Below are 20,882 nucleotides of genomic sequence, written 5' to 3'. Positions count from 1 at the left end.
TCGATTGCTCTAAGTAAATTGCTAGGGTTTGGATCTCTGAAAAGATATATATATATCTCGATATATACACAGGGATGCTTCATCAGAGCTGGAGAACGCGTGTCCCTGTGTCTGGGAGCGCTGCTTTTCGCCATGCGGTGGCAGTATCACCTGAGAGGCAAGCCTGGTATACAGAGCAAGAGGAAAAGGCAGGAGGGAAAACAGTGTTGGAAGAAGTAGAATTTGAGCTCACCGAGTTAGCTGGCTGCCAGCCTTCCTTTCAGGAAAAGACATTTTCCAATATTATTTTGCCAAGTAATGTAAAGGGAATTAAAGTATTTGCTCTTAACATAAATAAAATTTTGTTTTGTGCCTTGGTGCAAATGAAGTGATGTTCCTTCAAAGACAGTGAGGTCAATACAGGTGTTTGCTCTAGGGGGCAACTGAAGTGTGTTTGCTTCCAAGGGTGACTTGTTAACTTTTGGATCCAACAAACTTTAAATCCACTTAATCTTCAGATCACACATGTTAACTGTCCTTATTACAGGACTGGACGGAGACCTGAGGGATCGGTGTTCAGGTGCTGCGTCTACTCTAAGCTTCTAGTGTACTGCCAGACCAACTTCTTTTTACATTGTAGTTTGTTTTCTCTGTGATGGAAATGTTTCTGCTTAATATCCCATTTAATTTGTAAATACACTGGATTAGGAACTGCTTATTGCATATAAACACTGAATAGCACAAGTTCCTCAGAATTCCCATCAGAGGTGGGAAGGGATTTTGGCAGTGAATTAAATGGGATGGAATATAAGGTATGTTCCTTTCTCAAAGCATGTTGGCTTGGAATTCTTTCTGGAGTGAGGAGAGAAAGAGGAAAGTCTCTTTGTGGTACGAAATAAGAGAAAAAAATGTCTCTGCATGTTAGTTCTGTGTTTTAGGAATTAATACACTTCCTAATTCTTTATGCTGGATTCGAATAACCTCTCCTTTGCCTTCCTAGGGCACTAAGTGTCCTTGCTGGTTTTTATCTAGTGAAAGAAATGAGCGTTGCTCTTTTGTCTTCCTCTCTGCCATGCTCTTTCAGGTTTCTATGGGCACCATGAGACACCGAAGAAATGGCAATTTTGAGAGTTCCAGACTCCTCTATTCTAGCATGTCTCGCAGCATAGATGTGTCCTGCAGTGATGCTGTGAGTATCTGGTACATCGTCAATAAGCTTGGGTGTTGCCTTGGGAGTGGGCCCCAGGGGTTATGAATTAGGTCATGTCAGGAGAAGGATGATTGATTTGTCAGTTCTCCCTTTATGGTGAAGTTTCCCTTCAAGCAGAAGCAGTGCTTTGTTGACATGGTGAAAGTCTGAGGATGTATTGCATTCCTTTTGATCCCTGTAACTCTTTATTGTACATTCTTAGTCACCTGGTTTTACATACTTTTTCACATATCAGTTAGAGACAAATCCTCTGTCTCTATAAAGAAGAACTCCAGCCTCTTCACCTAACTTGATGGCAACGGCAGGCAACACATAATTATGTTAAACATCCCTTGAAAAGCCTCAATCATTTGCTGATCACAGTGATTGTCTGGCAGATTTCTTGCTTCTGATGGGCTTGCAAGAGACCTAATGACTAGCTCTTAGGTCTGTAGCAAGTGGTTCCCCCTCCTTTTTATTTTTTGGTCTTGCATCATTGTGGCTTTTACTGGCTAAATATGTTCTCTTCCATTTTCCTTGTTTAGGATATTATAGTCCTTTTTAAAGAAGGCTTTTCCAATTGGAATAACTTTCTCTAACTGCTGTTCAACTACAAGTGTGCTATCAAAATGGTAAACTTAACTATAGCTGTATGTCTTCCCTTTTCATCCCAAGCTAAATCTTGGCTTGCAAATATAACTGTGCTAAAAAGCAAACAAAACCCCCAAACCTTTATCCGTGAGTGAGAACTTTTTTTTCCTTGCTTTTCTAGCTTGAAGAGGCAGATTAGGAGTGAATTTGCAACTCCCAAGTTTTAAAGCTTTGCCTACACTTGTGGAGTTTCAAGGTTAATATGAGAGTTAATGGTTAAACAAGCCGGAGAGACTTTGCATTCCACTGAGCTCACATAAAGCAGGACTTTAGTTGTTCAGGTCTCCTGATAGGTTCTTTTTGTGCTGAATTAAAATAGCCCCTACCAAAGAGAACGTTAATGTTTTTGTTGGGTTTTTTTTTCCCCCTTGGGAAGAAACAGTGTTTGCCATAGTCTTTTAAGCAGTACTTAGACCAGAGTTAACCACTCTGAAAAATATTGTCAGTACTGCAAGTTATTTGGAAACATGGCAATGCATGCAAATAGAAATGCCCTATAGTATACAGCTAACAGTATTGTGCCACTGAATTAAAGTAAAATGCTTTCTATGTGGGTCTTTTGGATTAAAAGTTGAAATTAAAATAGGCTTTTCAGCCACTCTTAGGATATCAAATCAGTTTTGCTGTTCAAGTTTTTTTTTTTGGGGGGGGGCAGGCCATACCTTTTGCTTCTTTAGTATATATTGTGTTTGATAGATATAAAAATATTGATATCACATGTTTTTTTGAATGCCTATTTGTGATTTTTAGTAGTCTTTTATGTCCATTCAGTGCTTTCTAGTTGCCCTCCACCATCCACTTTGAGAATGGAGACTCATGAATTTGTACCAGTTTTCCTTGTGTTTAAACTGACCATATTATTACTGAGGTTTCTTCTGTTTATGAGTTATTAGAAGTAAATGCTTTTTAAATTATTTTCAAGGATTTGGTCAACTTCATCCAAGAAAACTTTAAGAAGAGAGAATGTGTCTTTTTTACAAAAGACACCAAGTCAATGTAAGCAGACATTTTTCTCTTGTTTTCCAGGGGGGGGGGGGGGGACTGGGAGCTGAGGGTATTTCTGCCTGCTAAGCTATGTGGTGGGGGTTCAGCACGGAGCAAATGTTGGGTTTTTTTTTGTTAAGAGTCCTAATCTAGCAGTGCAACCTCACCTCAGTCTTGCTTGTACAACCTTTTGTTGTCACTGCTTGTTTGGCTTGCTTGTGTATGCCTGGGGTCGGACAGGCGCCCTGGAGTGCTTGTCCCAGCTCTAGACCAGTGCTCACTGAACTATTTTGATCGCACACCCCATCAGTACAAGAATTTTGAGAATCCTGCCCAATATATGTTTATTTACAAGCTATATACACCTACTACTGTACTAATATTATGGACATTATAAAACATACACAAAAATAACAATAGAAAAAGGATGAGATAAAGATGAAATAAACACTTTCTTTTTTTTTTTTTTCAAGTTTATTTAATGCGCCCCCCACTTTGGAGATCATTGCTCTAGACTGTCAGGGGTTCATGTAAAAACTGGAAATATATCAGTTTGAGTTACTCCACAACTAACTTGATGGAAAACCAGAGGTCTGACCTTTATGCTAACTCTGTCAGCATACCTTCCAGCAGCTCTGTTAAAGGACTTCAATACCAAATTCCCTACTTGAAGCATAATTGTGTCAGTATATAGGTGCTTTTAGGGATGCAGTAGTAGCACTGGTATTGGTGTATAACAATGTATGTATATATCAGAGCTTTGCCTAATTTAAATTTTCCTTTTAAACCCAAATTGGAAATTCCATGCACAAACATTTACAGCAGAGAGATACAGCTACTAGGTTTTGCTCAGGCTGATATTCTCTTAAGATAGGATATTATACTTGCTCCATATTAAGGCACAAGTACTTATGCAATGTAATTTTGAGGACCGTAACATTGCTTTTGTTTTGGTGTGGGTTGGTTTTTTTTTTTGTAGTCTCAGGAGAAAAGCGATCAAACTAACGCAGCTGCAGAAGTCCTAATATAGAGCTCTGAGGGCTCTCAGAAACTCCATTCTCTTCTGAAGCTGGGACAAAAAGTGCCTTGGAGAGAGAGGGGGAGGGAAATTAGTCTTATTTCAGAAAATGTTACTTAGGGTCCTCTTCTGCCATCTAAAATGGGATGTCTGGCAAAGGACCAACAAAGGATGGAGAGCTGGTTCTTATCAGCTTCTCTTCCTACAAATCCACTGGGGAAGGATTGCAAGTCATACTGTATAACTTGCTGGGATATTTTGTCTATCTATTTTAAGTTGGGTTTATTTTCAAGCTATAGCGGAGTAGAAGAAAGCTTATAAGTTTTTTGCTCTTCAGAGAGGTGTGCTGTGACTTCCCTTTACAGCAATCTTCAGAGGAGAACATTACTTAATCTGATGTTTGCAGTCTGCAAGCTAACTGTAAAGGTCACTGTAAGCCCACAAATTAATGTCCTCATCTTAATCCTTTTGGGCCGATGCATTTTTTTCCCCTCTCTACATTCCCAAATTGCACGGTGCTGTTAATAGCATTGTTCCTCTTGCTTTGTCTCCTCATCTACGTTTTTTGTGCTGTTAGCTACCAAAATAAACATTGTGCAAGTGTTTACCTGATCTTGCTTGTTAACTTAGATCATAGGGGCCACACTTCCTCCCTCCTATTGCTGTTGACAGTGCTTGCTGTACTTGGCTGACTACAGTTGTCAGTCAACCCTGTCTTTGAAATAAGCCAGGACCCTTCCTCCGTGCTCTCTGAGGAAGCAGGGATATAGGCTATGCATAAGATTTCATGGTCTGTGCTGCAGCTTTTCCTAGGAAAAGCATTCTCCTGGCTTTCCCAACTAGTCCTGCGCAACCAAAGAACAGATTCGTCCTCCCCTTGATGCAATTTCAGTGTTGGTGAGGAGGGCATTTGTAGTGACTGCACACAATGCTGTACAGCGGACGGGGGTAGTGGTGGGGGAATGTGCTTGGAACACAGCAAACTGCCTGCAAAATCTGCTCAGAAACCAGATGTCCATTTCCTCTTGATGTGAATGTCTTAGACGTGCTTAGACACCAATCAGGCCCTGGGTTTGCATGGACAGTTGTTACCCTTAGTAATTATCTTAGTGAACTCTTCGTACCTGGTCGACAGCACAAAAAAGGGAAAGAAACTATTTGTGCACGTCGGGTTATCAGCAGATGGGGTCGCTTCTGGTGGTGTCTGATGCCAAGTTGTGGTTCATTTTCTTCATTTCTGCGCACAGCTGTAGGCTTTCAAATTAAGGTGCTGATGATCTAACTTGGTATGGGATAATAAAAGAGGTGACATAGGTAAGGCCCATCCAGAAGTGTCAAGCCCAGATCTCAGCGCAGGCTGGTTCCTGAGATGTACAGCACTCAGTGCCCAGTGCTAGACGGAAGCAGATTATAGGAGGATGCATGATTAGGTGCTGGTCTCAGCTGAGAGTTGGTTCCTCTTAGCTGTTAATTTGCCACTTAGCAAATCCAAGTAGAGCCCCATGCACAACTGGTTCTGTAGCTCCACCTGCTGCTTGGCTTGTTGTGTTTGCACAACTCTGCTCCCAGACTTTGCACAAGATGTGACGGCTACAGGAGGCACCCTGTATTCCACTGGCTCCAGGTTTGCTGCCGAATAACACTTCTTGGAAATGTCCTGACTGAGCAGAAGTTTTGAAGGTGGTTTCAGCTGGGAAAAATTTTGTCTCTTGTTAATAAATGTATCAGAGCTTACTTTCTATGCTCAGGATGGTAACTGGGGGGTTTCATGCTTATTCACTCCTCTTTCAGGGGCAACTTATGTAAATGTGGATACCCTGAAAATCAACACATAGAGGGCACTCAGATTAATACCAATGAAAAATGGAGTTACAAGAAGCACACCAGGGAACTTCCTACTGATGCCTTTGGGGACATTCAGTTTGAAAACATGGGAAAAAGAGGAAAGGTAAGTGATTGTATTAAGGGTATGTGTCAGGCCCCTGTTGGGTGCACCATATTCAGAGTCCTGAATACAAAGCCAGTGGAAGCCCCTGAAAAGCAAGGAAGGTGACGCTAAAGTCGATTTTATTCTAATGGGAATGGAAGGGTTAGGCTACAAAGGAGACAAGCTTGTTTCTCAAGCCCTGAAAACAGATAACGGAGAATAATTTCTTCTATGTTATTTGTTTCATAGGCTGATGGGAGTGAAAAGAGATTATTTTTTTCCAGGCATGGCAGAAGAATGGGTGAATAAGGGTGACGTTCAATTATTATTTTTCTCTTTTCATGTTGCCAGTTTTATTGTAATTGCCTTGTAAATACAATTCTGAAGGTCTTGGGCTAGTACAATATAATTTAAAATGATGTCTTTCACTGGAACTCTGCACCCTGACTATATCAGAGTGCAGTTACAGTGGCCATTTTGTGGTCCCCATCTATACCGAAATGTGGTTGCATTTTACTGGTGAACCCAACCTAATAAACTCAAGTGCCTGAATCATCAAGCTCCTGATAAACATGCTTTATTCCTGACTATCTGACATTAACACCAAGACAAGGCTGCTTTTTTGGAACATTGCTCCTTTCCAGTGTAGACCAACTTATGGTTTAGAAAGAAAATTATGTGAGGGTGTGCACCAGTGCAACTCTTGGGAGAGGAGCACGTGTAACATGCTGTGCCTTTGAAGGTGCAACAGGATCCATGAAATGATAACCGTGGGATTTCATATCTGTAGGGGTGTAAAACCTTCGGAGGATCTGTACTCTTCCGTACAGAAGCTGCATGTACCTGTGTGCTAGTCCACAAAATCATCACTCATGCTTTGTAATGGCTTTAACATTGCATGGCATGTCATCCAACGCTTACCTACAGAGCTTACTGACCTATATTTCCTTCCTCCCTAGCTGTTCTACTTGCAGATCATCACAGTCTGTGATGGGCAGTGCTCATTTCTGTGCAATTGTATTTTAATCTTGGACTGGACACTCTGATGGATGTTGTGGGATGGTGGAGTGGGGCTTGTGTGCCCCACACCCTCATAGAGTAATTTTGTTTGGAAGGGCTCTCCAGAGTTTTCTAGCCAAACCTCTTGCTCAGAGCATATCGACAAAGACCAGTTTGCTCAGGCCCATAACCGATTGAATATTTAGTACTTCCTAGGGTGGAGATCCTACAATGATGGAGAATTCAATGGGGATGTAAAATAACAGTGGAACTTTACAGGTTTTATTCTGTTTGTGGGTTGTTTGTTGTTGTTGTTTTTTTTTCCCCTGTGTTTTTCCTTGATGTGGGGACAGTGGAGGGGTGGAAAGAAGAAAATAGCTGGTGTTGCTGTTTCTGATGATTTAGACTGACACTGTGTGAAGGACTCACATGTGGCTGAGCTCATGTGCCTCTTCTAAGTGACTGATATTTACCACCAGTGCAGCTTTCTTGAGACAATCAAAATAAATGACGAAAACCAGAGCATGCTATGTAAATTAATTAGGGCTTTTTTTATGGAAAGTAGCAGAAAAAGAGGCGTTTGGGTGGGAAGTAAGATGGAAGGTTTTGAATCATGCTTAAACAGATCCAAGTTCTTCACATATTTGGTAATATGCATATTTAAGCTTCATACTACTATGTTGTGTACTGCTGTGTACCGTTACTGAAAGAAGAAATTATTTGATCTATTGCAAAAATTTATGAGTTCTCAAAGTTGAAATGTTCTTTCCTCATGTTGTGTCCCCCTTCCCACCTTAGAAATTGGTTTGTGTGTCCTTAGTTGTTTCATGAGGACTCTCAGGGCCACTGTACCTGTTTCAGGGCATACTTTGGTCAAATGCTGTGTTTAAGTCTACTAACCCATCCCACCAGCACATTGGCTGGAGTTATGTCTCTGTTCCACATTCTCATTCCCTGTGTTGCAAGGCAGGCACCTGCTGGTCTTAAACATTGCAAAGTGTTTTCTCTTGATCTTGTGCAGCGTGGAGAACTTTGAACCCAAGATAACCTAAGAGTTTCAGACTATTATCAATGAGGGATGGGAAGTTTTATACCCCACATTATACTTTTTAGGATGGATGAGTCCTAAAAAGTCCTGAGTGGAAATATTAGGTATGAGTGGACCAACAAAATCTCTACATTTGAGTCCTGCTTGCACTCTCTTATTTTTGTGGTGTTGCTCAGATTCTTTAACATCCAAGGACATTGCAGTTGCTGTATTTTATGTAGAGGTAGAGCTCAATCTGAAAAATATATTTGTCTGAATACATTTCTGAGTTCAGCTACTGAAATACACTCGGCCTCGCCTGTGTTTGAGGGTTGTTTGGATCGGTGATGGTTGGGGTGCACCAGCCGGCTGTACCAGGAGGTGGCATCGTTGTACCTCCGAGAAAGAAAGTGGCTGAACGGAGGGGTTCACCCACCTGAATACAGCCTGCAAAGGGCTCTGGAGGTGGCAAGTGCCAGTCGTTTAGTTGCTGATACATTGAATATATAGATGAAAAAACCCAAGTTATTAAACTGGAAACCTTAACTGTTGATCGAACAAAGGTAGTCATACAGATACAACATACTTTGTGTACCAGTAGGGTTTAGGAGAAATGACTCCTAACTACAGAGCTAACCAGATTTGCTGTGGGGATGGCTTCCCAGTTCTGTGGAACAGTTAATGTTTCTGGCAGGGTCCCCTCTCCTGTGGGGCACCCTGTCCTGAAAAACACCCAAGGCTTCATATGGCTGATGCTTCTGAGAGCAGAAGCTGTGGGATTCTCTTAGCTCTCCTGTGTAGCTGCTGGAGCCTGCTGGACTTCCACTGTGAAGGAGCCAGGTGCAATAAGTACCTGGGAACCTGTCCTGGAACAGTTTATTGTGTTCTTTAGTTTGAGTTACTTGAGTTGTAGCTTTACTACAAATTCGATGAAGTTGTTTTGCGTTATACTTAAAATGCTGTTCTGGGTGTATGATATGATAGGGAAGCCAAACACATGGAGCCTGGAATTTATAGTTAGTCAAATGAAGGCTTTAATAGTGTAATAAAGATACAACTGTAATTATTATTATTTATATATATAAAACCAATGATATATGTAAAAACCATATATATTTTTATATATATATATATAACAATGCTACCACTAATCTAGAATCCAGGCTATAAATAGCTTTGTTACAAATAAAATTATGTTATACCATAAATTTCCTTGGAGTTGTGCTCATCCTTCCAATGTTCCTCTGAATCCCAATGTCACTGCTCTTGCCTTCCTCCAGTGGAAGGAGGGTTTGAAGGCTTTATTTAACTCCTGAGATCTTTGAAGGGACAATTTCAGTCCTGATCAAGGGGGTCCTATCCTCCTTGTGTGTGTTGGAGTTCTTTCTATAGATTTCTCTCAAGACAGTCTACTTATGCTCTTTCTTTTCAGTGGTTCTGAATTATACAGTTCTTTTGGTTGTGTTTGTTATTTCTAAAAATAGTGTTACTTGGTTCACAAGGTTGTGCTCGAATAGTGACTGTTATTGGCAATTGTGATTTGTTTTTACAGACTGGGACCTCTGTTGTTTGGTGTCTGCATTCTTCCATGCCACCTTTTATTCTGGTCATAAATTGTTCAATTCCCACAGAATAACTGCTTGTTACTGCTATAACCTAAAGTAAATAAAACATAGACAGTAGTTATTACACTGCTAGACCACTGCTGTCACAACTATACTCAGCTCAGGCCAAAGAGATCCTGAGAATCTGCACTCTCAGTTCAGTACAAAGCCTGTGGACTTTTACTAGTAATGGCAAAAACAATTTTCTGGGGCTACACAGTTTAGCTTCTGCCAAATTTAAGATGCACGTGGCAGAACGTGGTAATGCCACCTGGACCCTGCACTACCCTCTGACCCCACTAACCAGGGTGCTGGAAATGCTAGTTGCAGTTTTGGTCTGAACCTGGAAACAGTGGAGATGGGAGATCTTAATGCCAGCAGTTGTTATTCATTATGCTGCTGCTCTGACACTACCACTTTTGTTCTGCTTGATGTAAGACTGTGCCTTATCTCCAGACCTGAGCACTGATCTGTGGAGAGAGCAGATCACCTTGTAAGTCTTAGTAATGGATGTCTGGTTGTAGGGGGGGGATAAAGATGCTTTAGAGGAAGAAACAAAGACTTAAGCTCTGGTTTGTCATTACTTCACCCTTTGTCTACTGTTTGTTGGAATAAGAGTATATACATTAGGGAAAAAAATGCAATTCCTGTTCTATTCCCAGCTATCACTATTTATCTCTTGCTTATTTGTTTCTCTTCTTTTCTGTCATCCAAGTACATCCGTTTGTCATGCGACACAGACTCTGAAACACTCTATGATCTCATGACCCAGCACTGGCACCTGAAAACACCTAACCTTGTCATCTCTGTCACTGGGGGCGCAAAGAACTTTGCACTCAAGCCTCGGATGCGCAAGATATTCAGCAGGCTGATCTACATTGCCCAGTCCAAAGGTAGAGACCTGCAAATGTGTCTGTATTATTTTCTTGCTGCATAGTACTGTTGGAGAGGTAGCAGCTCAAAGGGTCAGCAGGGAAGCAGAGCATTCAGTTTATTTCTGCTTGGCTGATGCACTTGGGGCAAATGTAACCTAACAGTTTGGAAGTAACAGGGTTGAGACCTAGTCATCAGGATGCCCATGGTAACATAAGGTATGTTGTGTAGCACATCTTTTGTGTTTAACTGAAGAATAAATGTCTCTTCCGCGGTAAGGTCTTGAGAGGGGATTGGGTTGTGGGGTCTTAAAGGTAATGCATTTGGAGGGTGGGTATTCCACTCCATCCTCCCAGGTTATTGGATGTTGTCCCCAGGGGCCTGGATTTTCACAGGAGGCACGCATTACGGGCTGATGAAGTACATCGGAGAAGTGGTCAGAGACAACACCATCAGCCGGAGCTCAGAGGAGAACGTGGTGGCTATTGGCATAGCAGCCTGGGGCATGATTTCAAACCGAGAAAGTCTGATTCGCAGTGGTGATAATGACGTAAGAAACCTATGGATTGGTGGGAAAACAAAGAGGTGGCTCAGCTGTCAATTATACAGATTATGTCACTGACTGACTGTTGCTCTCGGCAGTAACAATATCTGCGCCAGGCTGATGCTATCAGCCATGTGATGACTGAGTTGAGTGGTCAGTCAAGCTCTGCTTGTATGTCTGGCAAAGCAGACCTCAGCAGAATGCTTTCCAGTGCAGTGTTTGTGTAGAAGTACATTTGTCTACTTAACCTAACCTACTGTGTCCTAAGCAGTTCAGCCTGGGGCCAGCTTTTCTTCCGTGTGCATAGCAGTGAGACAAAACATCAGGTGCTCTTCCCAGAACAGGAGGGAACAAGATGGTTGCACACATCAGGCCTGGCGGGGAGGATTTCAGCTGTGGCCTTAGCATGTCTTTGTGGAAGTTCAGCTGCTCTAATTTCATGTCTGGCAGAGCATTAGGGAATAACCTCTTCCATGGTTATTCTAGCTGCTGCTAAATCCCTACACCGTAGCCCATAGTGGTAATTCCTGTGAATTAAGACATACACCTGCTGCTGCTGTTACGGATCTTGCTCATCAATACTATTGTCAGAGACCCTTGTCTTTTGTCCACTAGGTATTATAGAAAATGTCTAAAAAAACATCCTGCTAGATAAATAAAAGCAGTTTAGTTTACTGAGGGCTCTAAGGAGGTTTGAGGGTTGAACTAAATGATCTCAAGAGGTCCATTCCAACCTAAAAGATTCTGTGATTCTGTGAGGTGTTAAAAATAGGTTTGCCACAGATTTATTGTTTCTTGTGGCTGAAAGAAGTGTGCATTACTTAACAGGATTTCTGAAAGGACCTAACAGTTGCAAATAACTTCCACTCTTCCATTGCTGAGGTGAAGTTATGAGAAGATAATCTCAACTACAGGCTGCTCTTGTAAAGAAAAGTTTTGTCTGGAAATATTTATGCTGTGCTCTTGTATCAGATTTCTCTCACTGGTTTGTTGCTGTTGGGACTGCCATGAACGCTACCTTGAGTCAGGAAACCCAGATTCCTAACTAATGAGGAATAGTTGATGGCTAGGTGTTCAGTTGTCACTGGTTTAACATTGAAGGCTTGTGCATGCTCTGCCATTGGATCTCTGTTAAAAGCTGTGCTTGTGCTTCCAGGGGTACTACTTAGCCCACTACATAATGGATGATCTCAAGAGAGACCCCCTCTATTGCCTGGATAATAATCATACCCACCTATTACTAGTTGATAATGGCACCCATGGGCACCCAACGATAGAGGCAAAAGTACGAACTCAGTTAGAAAAGTACATTTCAGAGCTGGTTATCCCAGGTAGGTGTGGCTCTCAGGTTGCAGAACTCCATTTCCTTTGTCCTTGCATGCTTTGTGGCTGATTTACAGTAATTTTTAGGGAACAAAAAAGTAGTGGTAGTATCCCTTGGCTGCTGAGCTGGCAGGGATGTGTTATCTGCACTGCATCTTGAGCACTTTCAGGAACAAGGAGGCTTCTTCAGAGCAATACCACTCCCCTCATCTTCCTTTCTGTATGTGACAATAGTCCTTTGTGAGACACAGCAAATAATTTTTCAGCCTTAGAACCCTTCCCTCCCTTCCTGCTGGGCTGTCTGTTGCAAGCTGACCCTTTTATGTATTTCCCACCTGGCACTGAATTCCAGGTAGCTGAAGCACAACTACACAGGAGCTGAAATTAGACTTTTTCCAAAATATTCATTTGTGAGGGTGACTGGTCCATCTGAAACCTGCTCCTAAAGCCAAAATATTCATTTGTGAGGGTGACTGAAACCTGCATCTGAAACCTGCTCCTAAAACATTGCTCTTTCAGCTCCCTCTTTGTGAAAAAAGGAAAAAATCAAAAGCCTTGTCAGGAAATTCGTAGTTAAAGAGTTTGGTGTTTATTTACTGTGTACCTCACCTAAAGTGGACTTGCTGTTAGTTATGATGAAGCACCCAGAATCACTACAAAACTTGGTATGTTTCTTAAACAGTAGTTTCTAGATTTTTGGAATTCTTAGCTTTCCTTTACAATTGAAAATGTGAAGTCAGAGGTTCCGAATCTTCAACTTGTGATAAGAACCTAGCACCTAGACTCAGAATGGTCAGAGCAGTAGGTAAATAGAATAAAATCACATGTTTTGGGGACTTTGGGGCTAGTAAAAATTATGATTGTGAGGAGGAAAAATGCATCTGGTGGAGAAGGGCGTCTGAAGCCAGCTATGCAGAATGTTAGGCAAACTGAGTTTTCATTAAAAACAGGAAAACCTGTTAATAGATTTGGCAAAATCAGCAGTAAACTGGTGTCTGCATGAATTGCTTGAAAATTCTTTCATTGTACTTAGGAAAAATAAGTTATTCAAACTGCATTAATGGGTTGAATCTTTTTCTCTTTTTCTTTTGGCATGTTTCATAGAGTCTAATTATGGTGGAAAGATTCCAATTGTGTGTTTTGCCCAAGGTGGAGGGAACTGGAAAGAGGCTTTGAAAGTAAGTTTATTTCTTTTACTTATTTCTGGGAGCAACAGAAGAGGCATCGCTCTAATATTTAAGACATTACTCCACAAGCAACATGATAAAGTCATTACTCCACAAGCAACATGACAGTCCTATTATTTGCTGAAGCTTGCCCAGCACTTGCTATAGAAAAACCTTGCAATTGCATTTAAGCTTATGAAGTTTGTTTCAGTTCAAATTTTCTGTGCAAAGTTTCTACCTTGGGCTGGCATCCTGGAAATCTTTTGGCTGGGACAGTTCAGTTGTCTCAGTTCTTCCATAACAAATGCAGCACAAAAATGTTTGTTTCTTGTGTTTATTTGAGCAGCAACCAGAAGAAGCTTTGTCAGCCTTGTAGCTCTTGATCCTTTTTATACAAATGTGCCTAATCTTTGGTTTGGGAAACCTTGGCTTGCCCATGCTCAGTGGAGGTTAGTGCTTTCTTGTAATACATAGGGAAGATCAGCTCTGCTGGAGATACCCCATCTCAGAGCTTGCTTGAACTGACTTGTGATTGCTGCTCCTGAGAACAGGGGGCTGCACCTAGTTTAAAGCTAGGCAGTTGAACAAGGCAGGAGGGCTCTGCTGACCCTGAACCCTATAAGGGAAGCAGCAGGCTTCATCTTCAAATAAGTGATGGGCAGGAAGAGGATGAACAGAACGGAGAAGGCAAAAAGAAATTTCTTGAAACGGGATGTCTAAGTAACATTTAGGAAAGGGGGAAAAAAAGATGACTTCTACACCTGTCTCAGGGTCAAAAAAGAGGGTTGTTACTTCCCCCTCCACCTTGCAAGAGTGAAGATGAGTGGACTGAAGGAGGAGGGTGGGTCTGAAAGAGCAAAGGGACCTGGCACCAGGGAATTCAAAGTGAGGGGACGTGCAGTCAGGCTGTGTAGGAAGGGAACACCAACAGTGAGGATGAGATGGCTCTGACAAAGAGCAAGAAAAAGAGCTGACGTAGGCTGGGCTGAAAGGACCTTGAGAAGGAGCTGGGAAAGGGGCTGGATTTTGCAGGAGGGTCAGATACAATGAAAACAGCATGTCAGTGTTTAAGTCAGTAAAATTCAAGCACAGTGATATTTATAATTATCTCTTTTGAAGGTGTGTTCTTGGTACTAGCTGTTCTGACTAGAGCTATGCTGTTAATATTGAGGCTAATCAAACTGTTTTCCTTGTTAGGATGACAAACAATGTGAATTCAAACCACAGTCTCTGTTACCTCTTCATTGCTAACGCTAATCAATTAGTCGGAACCACTCTGAAATTTCAGATCGTTATCCCAGCCTCCCTGTATGCTTCCTGTGTGTTTTGGTTTCATTCAAATGGTTAATTTTAGCTTTGTCCATGGGTAGATTGTAGGTGAATAGAGATGCAGAGTTCAGTGTGTTAATCAGAAGTCCTAAGATGAAATAAAGCATCCATTCAGGTTTTAGAACAAAGCTTTGCTGAAAATGACGTTTAATATGCCCATCCCCTCTTAGCTCCAAATCACCGATGTTTATGAGAGGATTTGGCCACCGCTGACGGAGCTGTTTCTATACGCCATACAGTGTAGTTAGTTTGGCAGCCTTGCAGTTACATGTGTATTATGGAGACACCTCAAACCTGCTGTTAAGAAATGATACATAACACAGACTTACTAGCTATTCAATCAGAATGAAAAAAAGCCCTGTTAAATCAAAAGCAAAATTCATGGCAAGAGGTTCCTCTGAAAAGTATCTGGATGATAGTTCATTTAAGGGTTCATGCCAGTCTCTTGGCTGTTTATTGGTGTTACTAGCACACAGAGACATTTGTGTCTTGCCTTCACACTCATTTGTTGGTGAAGCCATCTTCTCAAGGAGTAAATAGAGTCTCTGAGCAGCCCGAAGTGACACAGCAGTTTTCATGCTGTGGACACCTGTCCTTGCCATGCCTTAATCTTAGTGGTGTTGGCCAGGAAAGACTCCCTCTTTCTCAGCTTCTGTAACTGCCGCATGATGACAGGAACCAGCTTTCACAGAGGATAAGTAAAATTGTTTCAAGATTCTCTTTTAAACCCCCTGTGATATAAAACTTCTTTCTTAAGAAGACCACTTTGATCTAGTTGGCTTTTCTCATGGACCCCTTGTCCAGTTGACAGGGGGTCAAGTTCATTTTTTTGTTGTTCTTAGGAAACTGTCTCTTCAGATAGCTAATAGAAGTTCTGTCTTTCCAGTGGTTGATCATAACTTGCATTGACTCCTAGCGTACTCCTTGCTGGCAGACAGTTTCTATTCTGGTGACTGTGTTCTCAACTGTAATGATGCAAATTAAATAACTGTCTTCTGTTGTGGTCTTTGCAACAGGAGGGCTAATGGTCCTTCCATCAGTATTTCAACACTTTTTTTTTTTTTTTTTTTCTTGCTGGTAAGCAGAATACAACATTTCTGTGTGAGAAATCACCTAGGTAACTATTGGAGACATTCAGTACCATTGCGGTTCAATATTCTCATGATGCTACAGAAGTGAACTCTGTAAAAGGCTGCTGCGTGCATCTCCAGCAAATAAAGCCAGATCCCTTGTACTCAGCTGTGGTGTTACTTGAGCAATGCTGTGCCATAAAACAGCAGTGACTGTAGCTAGACAGTGTTGTAATGTGTCCTGAATGCCGTTTCCACTTAACAATTTTCCTGATCTGCCAATCAACTCTAAAATTTGGCAGATGGTGATTTCTGTACCTCAGTTTCTGTGGGGCTCTGCACAGCCCTCTGTCATTAGATGAATGCTCTTTTAAAGAGTTGTCATTGGTAAGGTATCAGTAGGTAGTAATAAAAATACCGCTCTAGACCATGGGTTTCTGTTTTACTTGCCTAAGTCAAACCTAAAATCTTTAGGCTTTCTTACTGAACAGTAGGCTCTAATAACACAGTCATGCTTCAAGTGATCACCTCTCTTTTTGGCTCCCTAGTCTATCAACCTGGCCATCAAGAGTAAGATTCCCTGTGTTGTGGTGGAAGGGTCTGGCCGGATCGCTGATGTTATTGCTAGCTTGATGGAGGCAGAAGGCAGTCTTGCTTCTTCATGTGTCAAGGAGAGCTTGCTCAGGTATCTGCCTCGCACCATTTCAAGGCTCTCGGAAGAGGAGACTGAAAGCTGGATCAAGTGGGTAAGTGTGTGCTACTGCTGGGAGCTAGCAAGGCTGAAGGTGGGAGAAGGGTAGAGGAAACAGAAGCCACTAGTGACTTCCAAATCAGGGATGTTGCTATCTGGTGCTACCTATAGGATGTATAGGGCTCCTTGCCATGACATATGCATGGGGATTTAAAAAAGAAAAATTCCAAACTCGTATAACTTATAGCGATTGGAACAAAAGGGGTGGGGAATTTCAATCTTTTGGAAAGGCAGGACAGGAGAGGTAAGGCCAGATGTGTTGTAACTGTCTATTCCCTGGATGCTTGTGATTCCTGTGGAGCACTGGCTGTTGGATGTGTCTCCTAGCTGATGTGGTGCTTGGTATCGCAGTCCCCTTGTGTGCTTTGTGAAAGTGGAAAAATTGGATATTTGATGAATCAGGCTTCACACTGCTAAATCCTGCTGGATTGCTCCGAGACCAAAGGATTATGGCTGCTAGCCCATGGACTTTCAAACCATAGTGATTCTACTTCAGGATTCTCTCGTTTGTTCCAAAATTTCATGTCTTTCTTCCTGAATTCCTTAAAATATTGGTCAGGACAGATTTCCCTTACAGACTAGGAGTGTGACATTTAGGACTAGAGGCCTACTTGGTCAGTATTTCACCACAGCAGCATCCCTGCACCATCTCCATTGGGACTCCGTTAGCATTGACATACTAATACTGCTACAGGGTATTCAGTTGAAGGTACAACACTGTATATACACCAGTAAATTCTTCTTTTGCTTTTCTTTGCCTGTTTGCCCAGAGGTAGAGCCTTCAGCATGTAGTCACCATTGTGATCGCTTATGTAACTGTTATTTTAGAGACTGGGAAAACGGGAGAAGTAAGGAGACCGTTTGCTATCTTGGATTGCATGGGCCAGTATCGGGAAACTCTTGTGGCTCTCTGGTTACCTGACCTTCAGATGGACCTGGTTTTAGATATACTTCTGTTCTTAATAGGGACAGAAGGAAATGGAGCTCCAGAAAAATCTTAATGTTCAGTTATTTTTCAGAAGTCTTAGTTCCAACAACATTTCAGCTCACTGAACAATCCATTAACTTGAGCTAATCGACTTTCTCAATTAATTGCCCGATGCTTTATCCTGGGGTCTGATTCTGTTTTTCCTCTCTTGGTTAATTATCTCCTACCCACACTCACAGTGGGGAGCAGGGAGTGGGGAGTGATTGCATATTGAAACCTCAGTTGATATTCATAATGGGGATGGAAAATGTTATATTGCTTCCTGTACATTTAAGACTCCTTCTCTCAGCTTTCTGCCCCTCCTTAACTTTTTTATTTTCTTGTTTTTTAATAAATTTATCATTGCAAGTTGTTTGCAGGCCCCCGAGTGGAATTCAGGCACTCAAACTTTTGTGCGTGTTTTCTTTAATACAAGCCAAACAAAGCTTCTGGTATTGAAGTTAAAGGAGCTCTTGTTTCTGGTAAGGCCTGAGTCAAAACTCTTGGTCAGAGGTTGGCAGAGTGAGTCCGTGACACAACCTGCAGGTTCCAGTAGGCAACCTGCTCCACTTGATCCTGTTTTGAGCAGCGGGCATGAACGAGATCTCCAGAGCTATCTTCCAACCTCAACAATTCTCTACTTCTGTAAATAAGCTTACAGGAAAAAGGGCAGGAATAGGGGATGGCCTTTTGCAGAGGCGAGTCTGAAATTGCACTTTGAGGCTGGGGGCTGCGGTGTCCAAGCCTGAAGAGGAAGAACTTCCCTCTGATCAGACTGTGAACCTCTGGTTCCCAGAAGGAGCTCTGCACTAGGGGTGTGGAGCTGCTGAAGGCAGTTTTCCCTGTTTGGTCACCTGGCCACACTCTTTACAGTTTCTGCTGAGCTGCCTTGGAGTGTACCTCATCCTTCAGTCAAGAATGGCTAACACTCTTTGTTTTCTGTGTGCTGGAATGAAAATAACTTTATAAGGCTTGGTTATGTGAGAAATGATCTCTGTTTTTGACAAAGCACAAGGAGGTAGATACTGTTCTCTAATAAACTGCTAGATGTTTGTTGAAACTTTTGCTGTCACCATCTGTTTTTTCTTTATGAGTAATTTCAATTACTGAGATTATATCTTTTTGGTTATGATGTTCTGCATAGGGGGAATCACAGTTATTTGCTATATGTTCAGAGGATAATTAATCTTGTACTTTGGTGACTTTAAAATAAATCTCATTATCTACTTCTATCTGGACTTGATTAAATTTTAACTGTACGTGGAAAGAGGACTGACGAGAAGCAGCTTTGCTATGATGTGATGGGAAATTTCTTTTAAAGATGCTCTAGGAGATCAACTACTAAACAGCCTAGATTGCTGTGAAGTTGAACTTTTCCTTTCCGTAGATCAAAGAAGTCCTTGAGAACCCACATTTGCTGACAGTTATCAAAATAGAAGAAGCTGGAGATGAAATTGTGAGCAATGCCATTTCTTTTGCTCTGTACAAAGGCAAGTAATTGTTTTCCTGTTTTGTTTTTTGGGGTTTTTTTTGTTTGTTTGTTTGGTTTTTTTTAAATAGATGGAAAAAGATGGCTGTTTATTTTCTAGAACATCCTTCCTGAGAGCATTGCCATCTCTCTAGAGTTTAATCTTCTGCCACAGTGTGGAGCTTGTCTTTTAGAGACATGGTTTAGTGGTGGTTTTGGCAGTGTTAGGTTGATGGTTGGACTTGATGATCTTAAACGTCCCTTCCAACCTAGACAATTCTATGATTCATCTGCAGTGGTGTGGACAGCCTACAGCAGCATTATGGGATCTGTTAGTGTGGGTGAGATCAACACTCATTTCAGATAATCAGGAAGACAGTCTGCAGAGCTTTGGGGATGCTAGGATAGTGTCTCTGAGAGTAGCATACAAGTATGCAACACACCAGGGAGTCAGTCAGGAGGACAAGCAACCCCAGTGACTTTTGTGAACCTGGGCTCTCTACTACTCCAGCAGAGTAGAACTGTTACTTGGTGAAGATGGCTGGGCAGACCTCATCTTCCTGTCTGTGCATGGAGAAAGCCCATAAACATTACAGCTTTCTATGTAATGTATGCAGGACACCGGTGAGCCTGAAGGAGATGTGCTGATTTTGGTTGATGAGGTGCTCTTAGCAGCTCATTTGTGGCCTATGTTGGACCATAATTATCTCTCTAAGCCTCCAGTATCCTCTAAAACCCAATCAGGAAAATGAGTCTGGGGAAAGACACTTGATAAGGGTCTTGTCAGGTAGAGTGTGAAAAGCAGAGATGAATAAGTATGCCAAGAAGATCTTCTGTCTCAGGTCTTTTACCTAGAGGATTGTTCTTCTTCTGCAGCTTTCAGTACCAATGAACATGACAGAGATAACTGGAATGGGCAGCTGAAGCTGCTGCTGGAGTGGAACCAGTTGGACCTGGCCAGTGATGAGATCTTCACCAATGACCGAAACTGGGAGGTACAGACCACTTCTGTCTGAGTACAGTGACACGGGACAGGGGAGTAGCAGGAAGAGAGACATTGTGACAGCAGCCACTATCTCAGCACCCCAATCTCTGTGATGATAAGTAAGAGTGTCTGTTCCTCCTTGCACTGACATCACTGATTGCAAAGGTTATCTGCCCATGCCAGAAGTATTCTAGGCCATCCAAAAAAGGCAATTGCATACAGAAAAATCTGATTCTAATGAAAATATGGAAGCGTGAGGGAAAATGTGGCAGTTAGCCACATGTGTCAGGCCCTTAGGTAATCTTTACATGTCTCACACGCTTCCTAATATTTGCTTTTCCATTTCTTCCTAGTCTTCTGACCTGCAGGATGTCATGTTCACAGCCCTAGTGAAAGACAGGCCCAAATTTGTCCGTCTCTTCCTGGAAAATGGCTTGAATCTGAGGAAATTCCTTACCACAGAGGTCCTTAGAGAGCTGTACACGAACAACTTCAGCAGCCTAGTGTTCAAGAACCTGCAGATTGCAAAGAACTCCTATAATGATGCACTCCTCACATTTGTGTGGAAGATGGTTGAAGACTTCCGAAGAGGTCTTAAAAGAGATGACAAAAATAGCAAGGATGAGATGGAGATACATCTTGCAGTAAGTGATGAACTGTTTGATTTCACTGTGTGTCCCTTGAAAATAAAAAATAAAAATTGTTTTGTTTCTGTTATAGCAGGATTTGCTTTAATAGTCTCAGCCGTGCTTTACATTTAACATACTGCCCCACTTTACAAATGCATGTAAGGGTCATTTAACTACAAGAAATATGGGTGAGTTTATTTGCGTGTTAAGTTAAAATATTTCCTATTGGAGCAATCCGTGCTCTAGTTAGGCTTGTAACTTGTTCAAACATAACTTCAGAGCCTGGTACAGAGGTGCCGGCTGGGCATGAGGAATTTGGACTCATATTTTGGTACAGACTCTTGTGTCTTAAACCTTCTTGTTGTAAGGGTGTCAAGCACCTTTTGGACTTCATTTCAT

The 20,882-nt window shown here is 41.8% G+C and overlaps 1 protein-coding gene across 1 annotated transcript in view; it reads left to right on the top strand.

Annotated features, from left to right (window-relative positions):
* Positions 1-1,051: 1,051 nt before the first annotated feature.
* Positions 1,052-20,882, top strand: part of TRPM8 (transient receptor potential cation channel, subfamily M, member 8) — a 42,014-nt gene continuing 22,183 nt past the window's right edge. The window contains exons 1-11 of the mRNA XM_009887561.1: positions 1,052-1,168; positions 2,742-2,815; positions 5,613-5,769; positions 10,094-10,271; positions 10,629-10,801; positions 11,952-12,126; positions 13,223-13,296; positions 16,232-16,429; positions 18,789-18,891; positions 19,746-19,864; positions 20,208-20,498. Of these exons, the coding sequence (XP_009885863.1) occupies positions 1,052-1,168; positions 2,742-2,815; positions 5,613-5,769; positions 10,094-10,271; positions 10,629-10,801; positions 11,952-12,126; positions 13,223-13,296; positions 16,232-16,429; positions 18,789-18,891; positions 19,746-19,864; positions 20,208-20,498 (1,659 nt within the window). The remainder of the gene's footprint in view (positions 1,169-2,741; positions 2,816-5,612; positions 5,770-10,093; positions 10,272-10,628; positions 10,802-11,951; positions 12,127-13,222; positions 13,297-16,231; positions 16,430-18,788; positions 18,892-19,745; positions 19,865-20,207; positions 20,499-20,882) is intronic.

This window comes from Charadrius vociferus, unplaced genomic scaffold, assembly GCF_000708025.1.
Source record: "Charadrius vociferus isolate BGI_N301 unplaced genomic scaffold, ASM70802v2 scaffold136, whole genome shotgun sequence".
Lineage (NCBI taxonomy): Eukaryota > Metazoa > Chordata > Aves > Charadriiformes > Charadriidae > Charadrius > Charadrius vociferus.
Note: the sequence above shows the minus strand (reverse complement) of the source record. Positions and strands in the feature narration are given on the sequence as shown.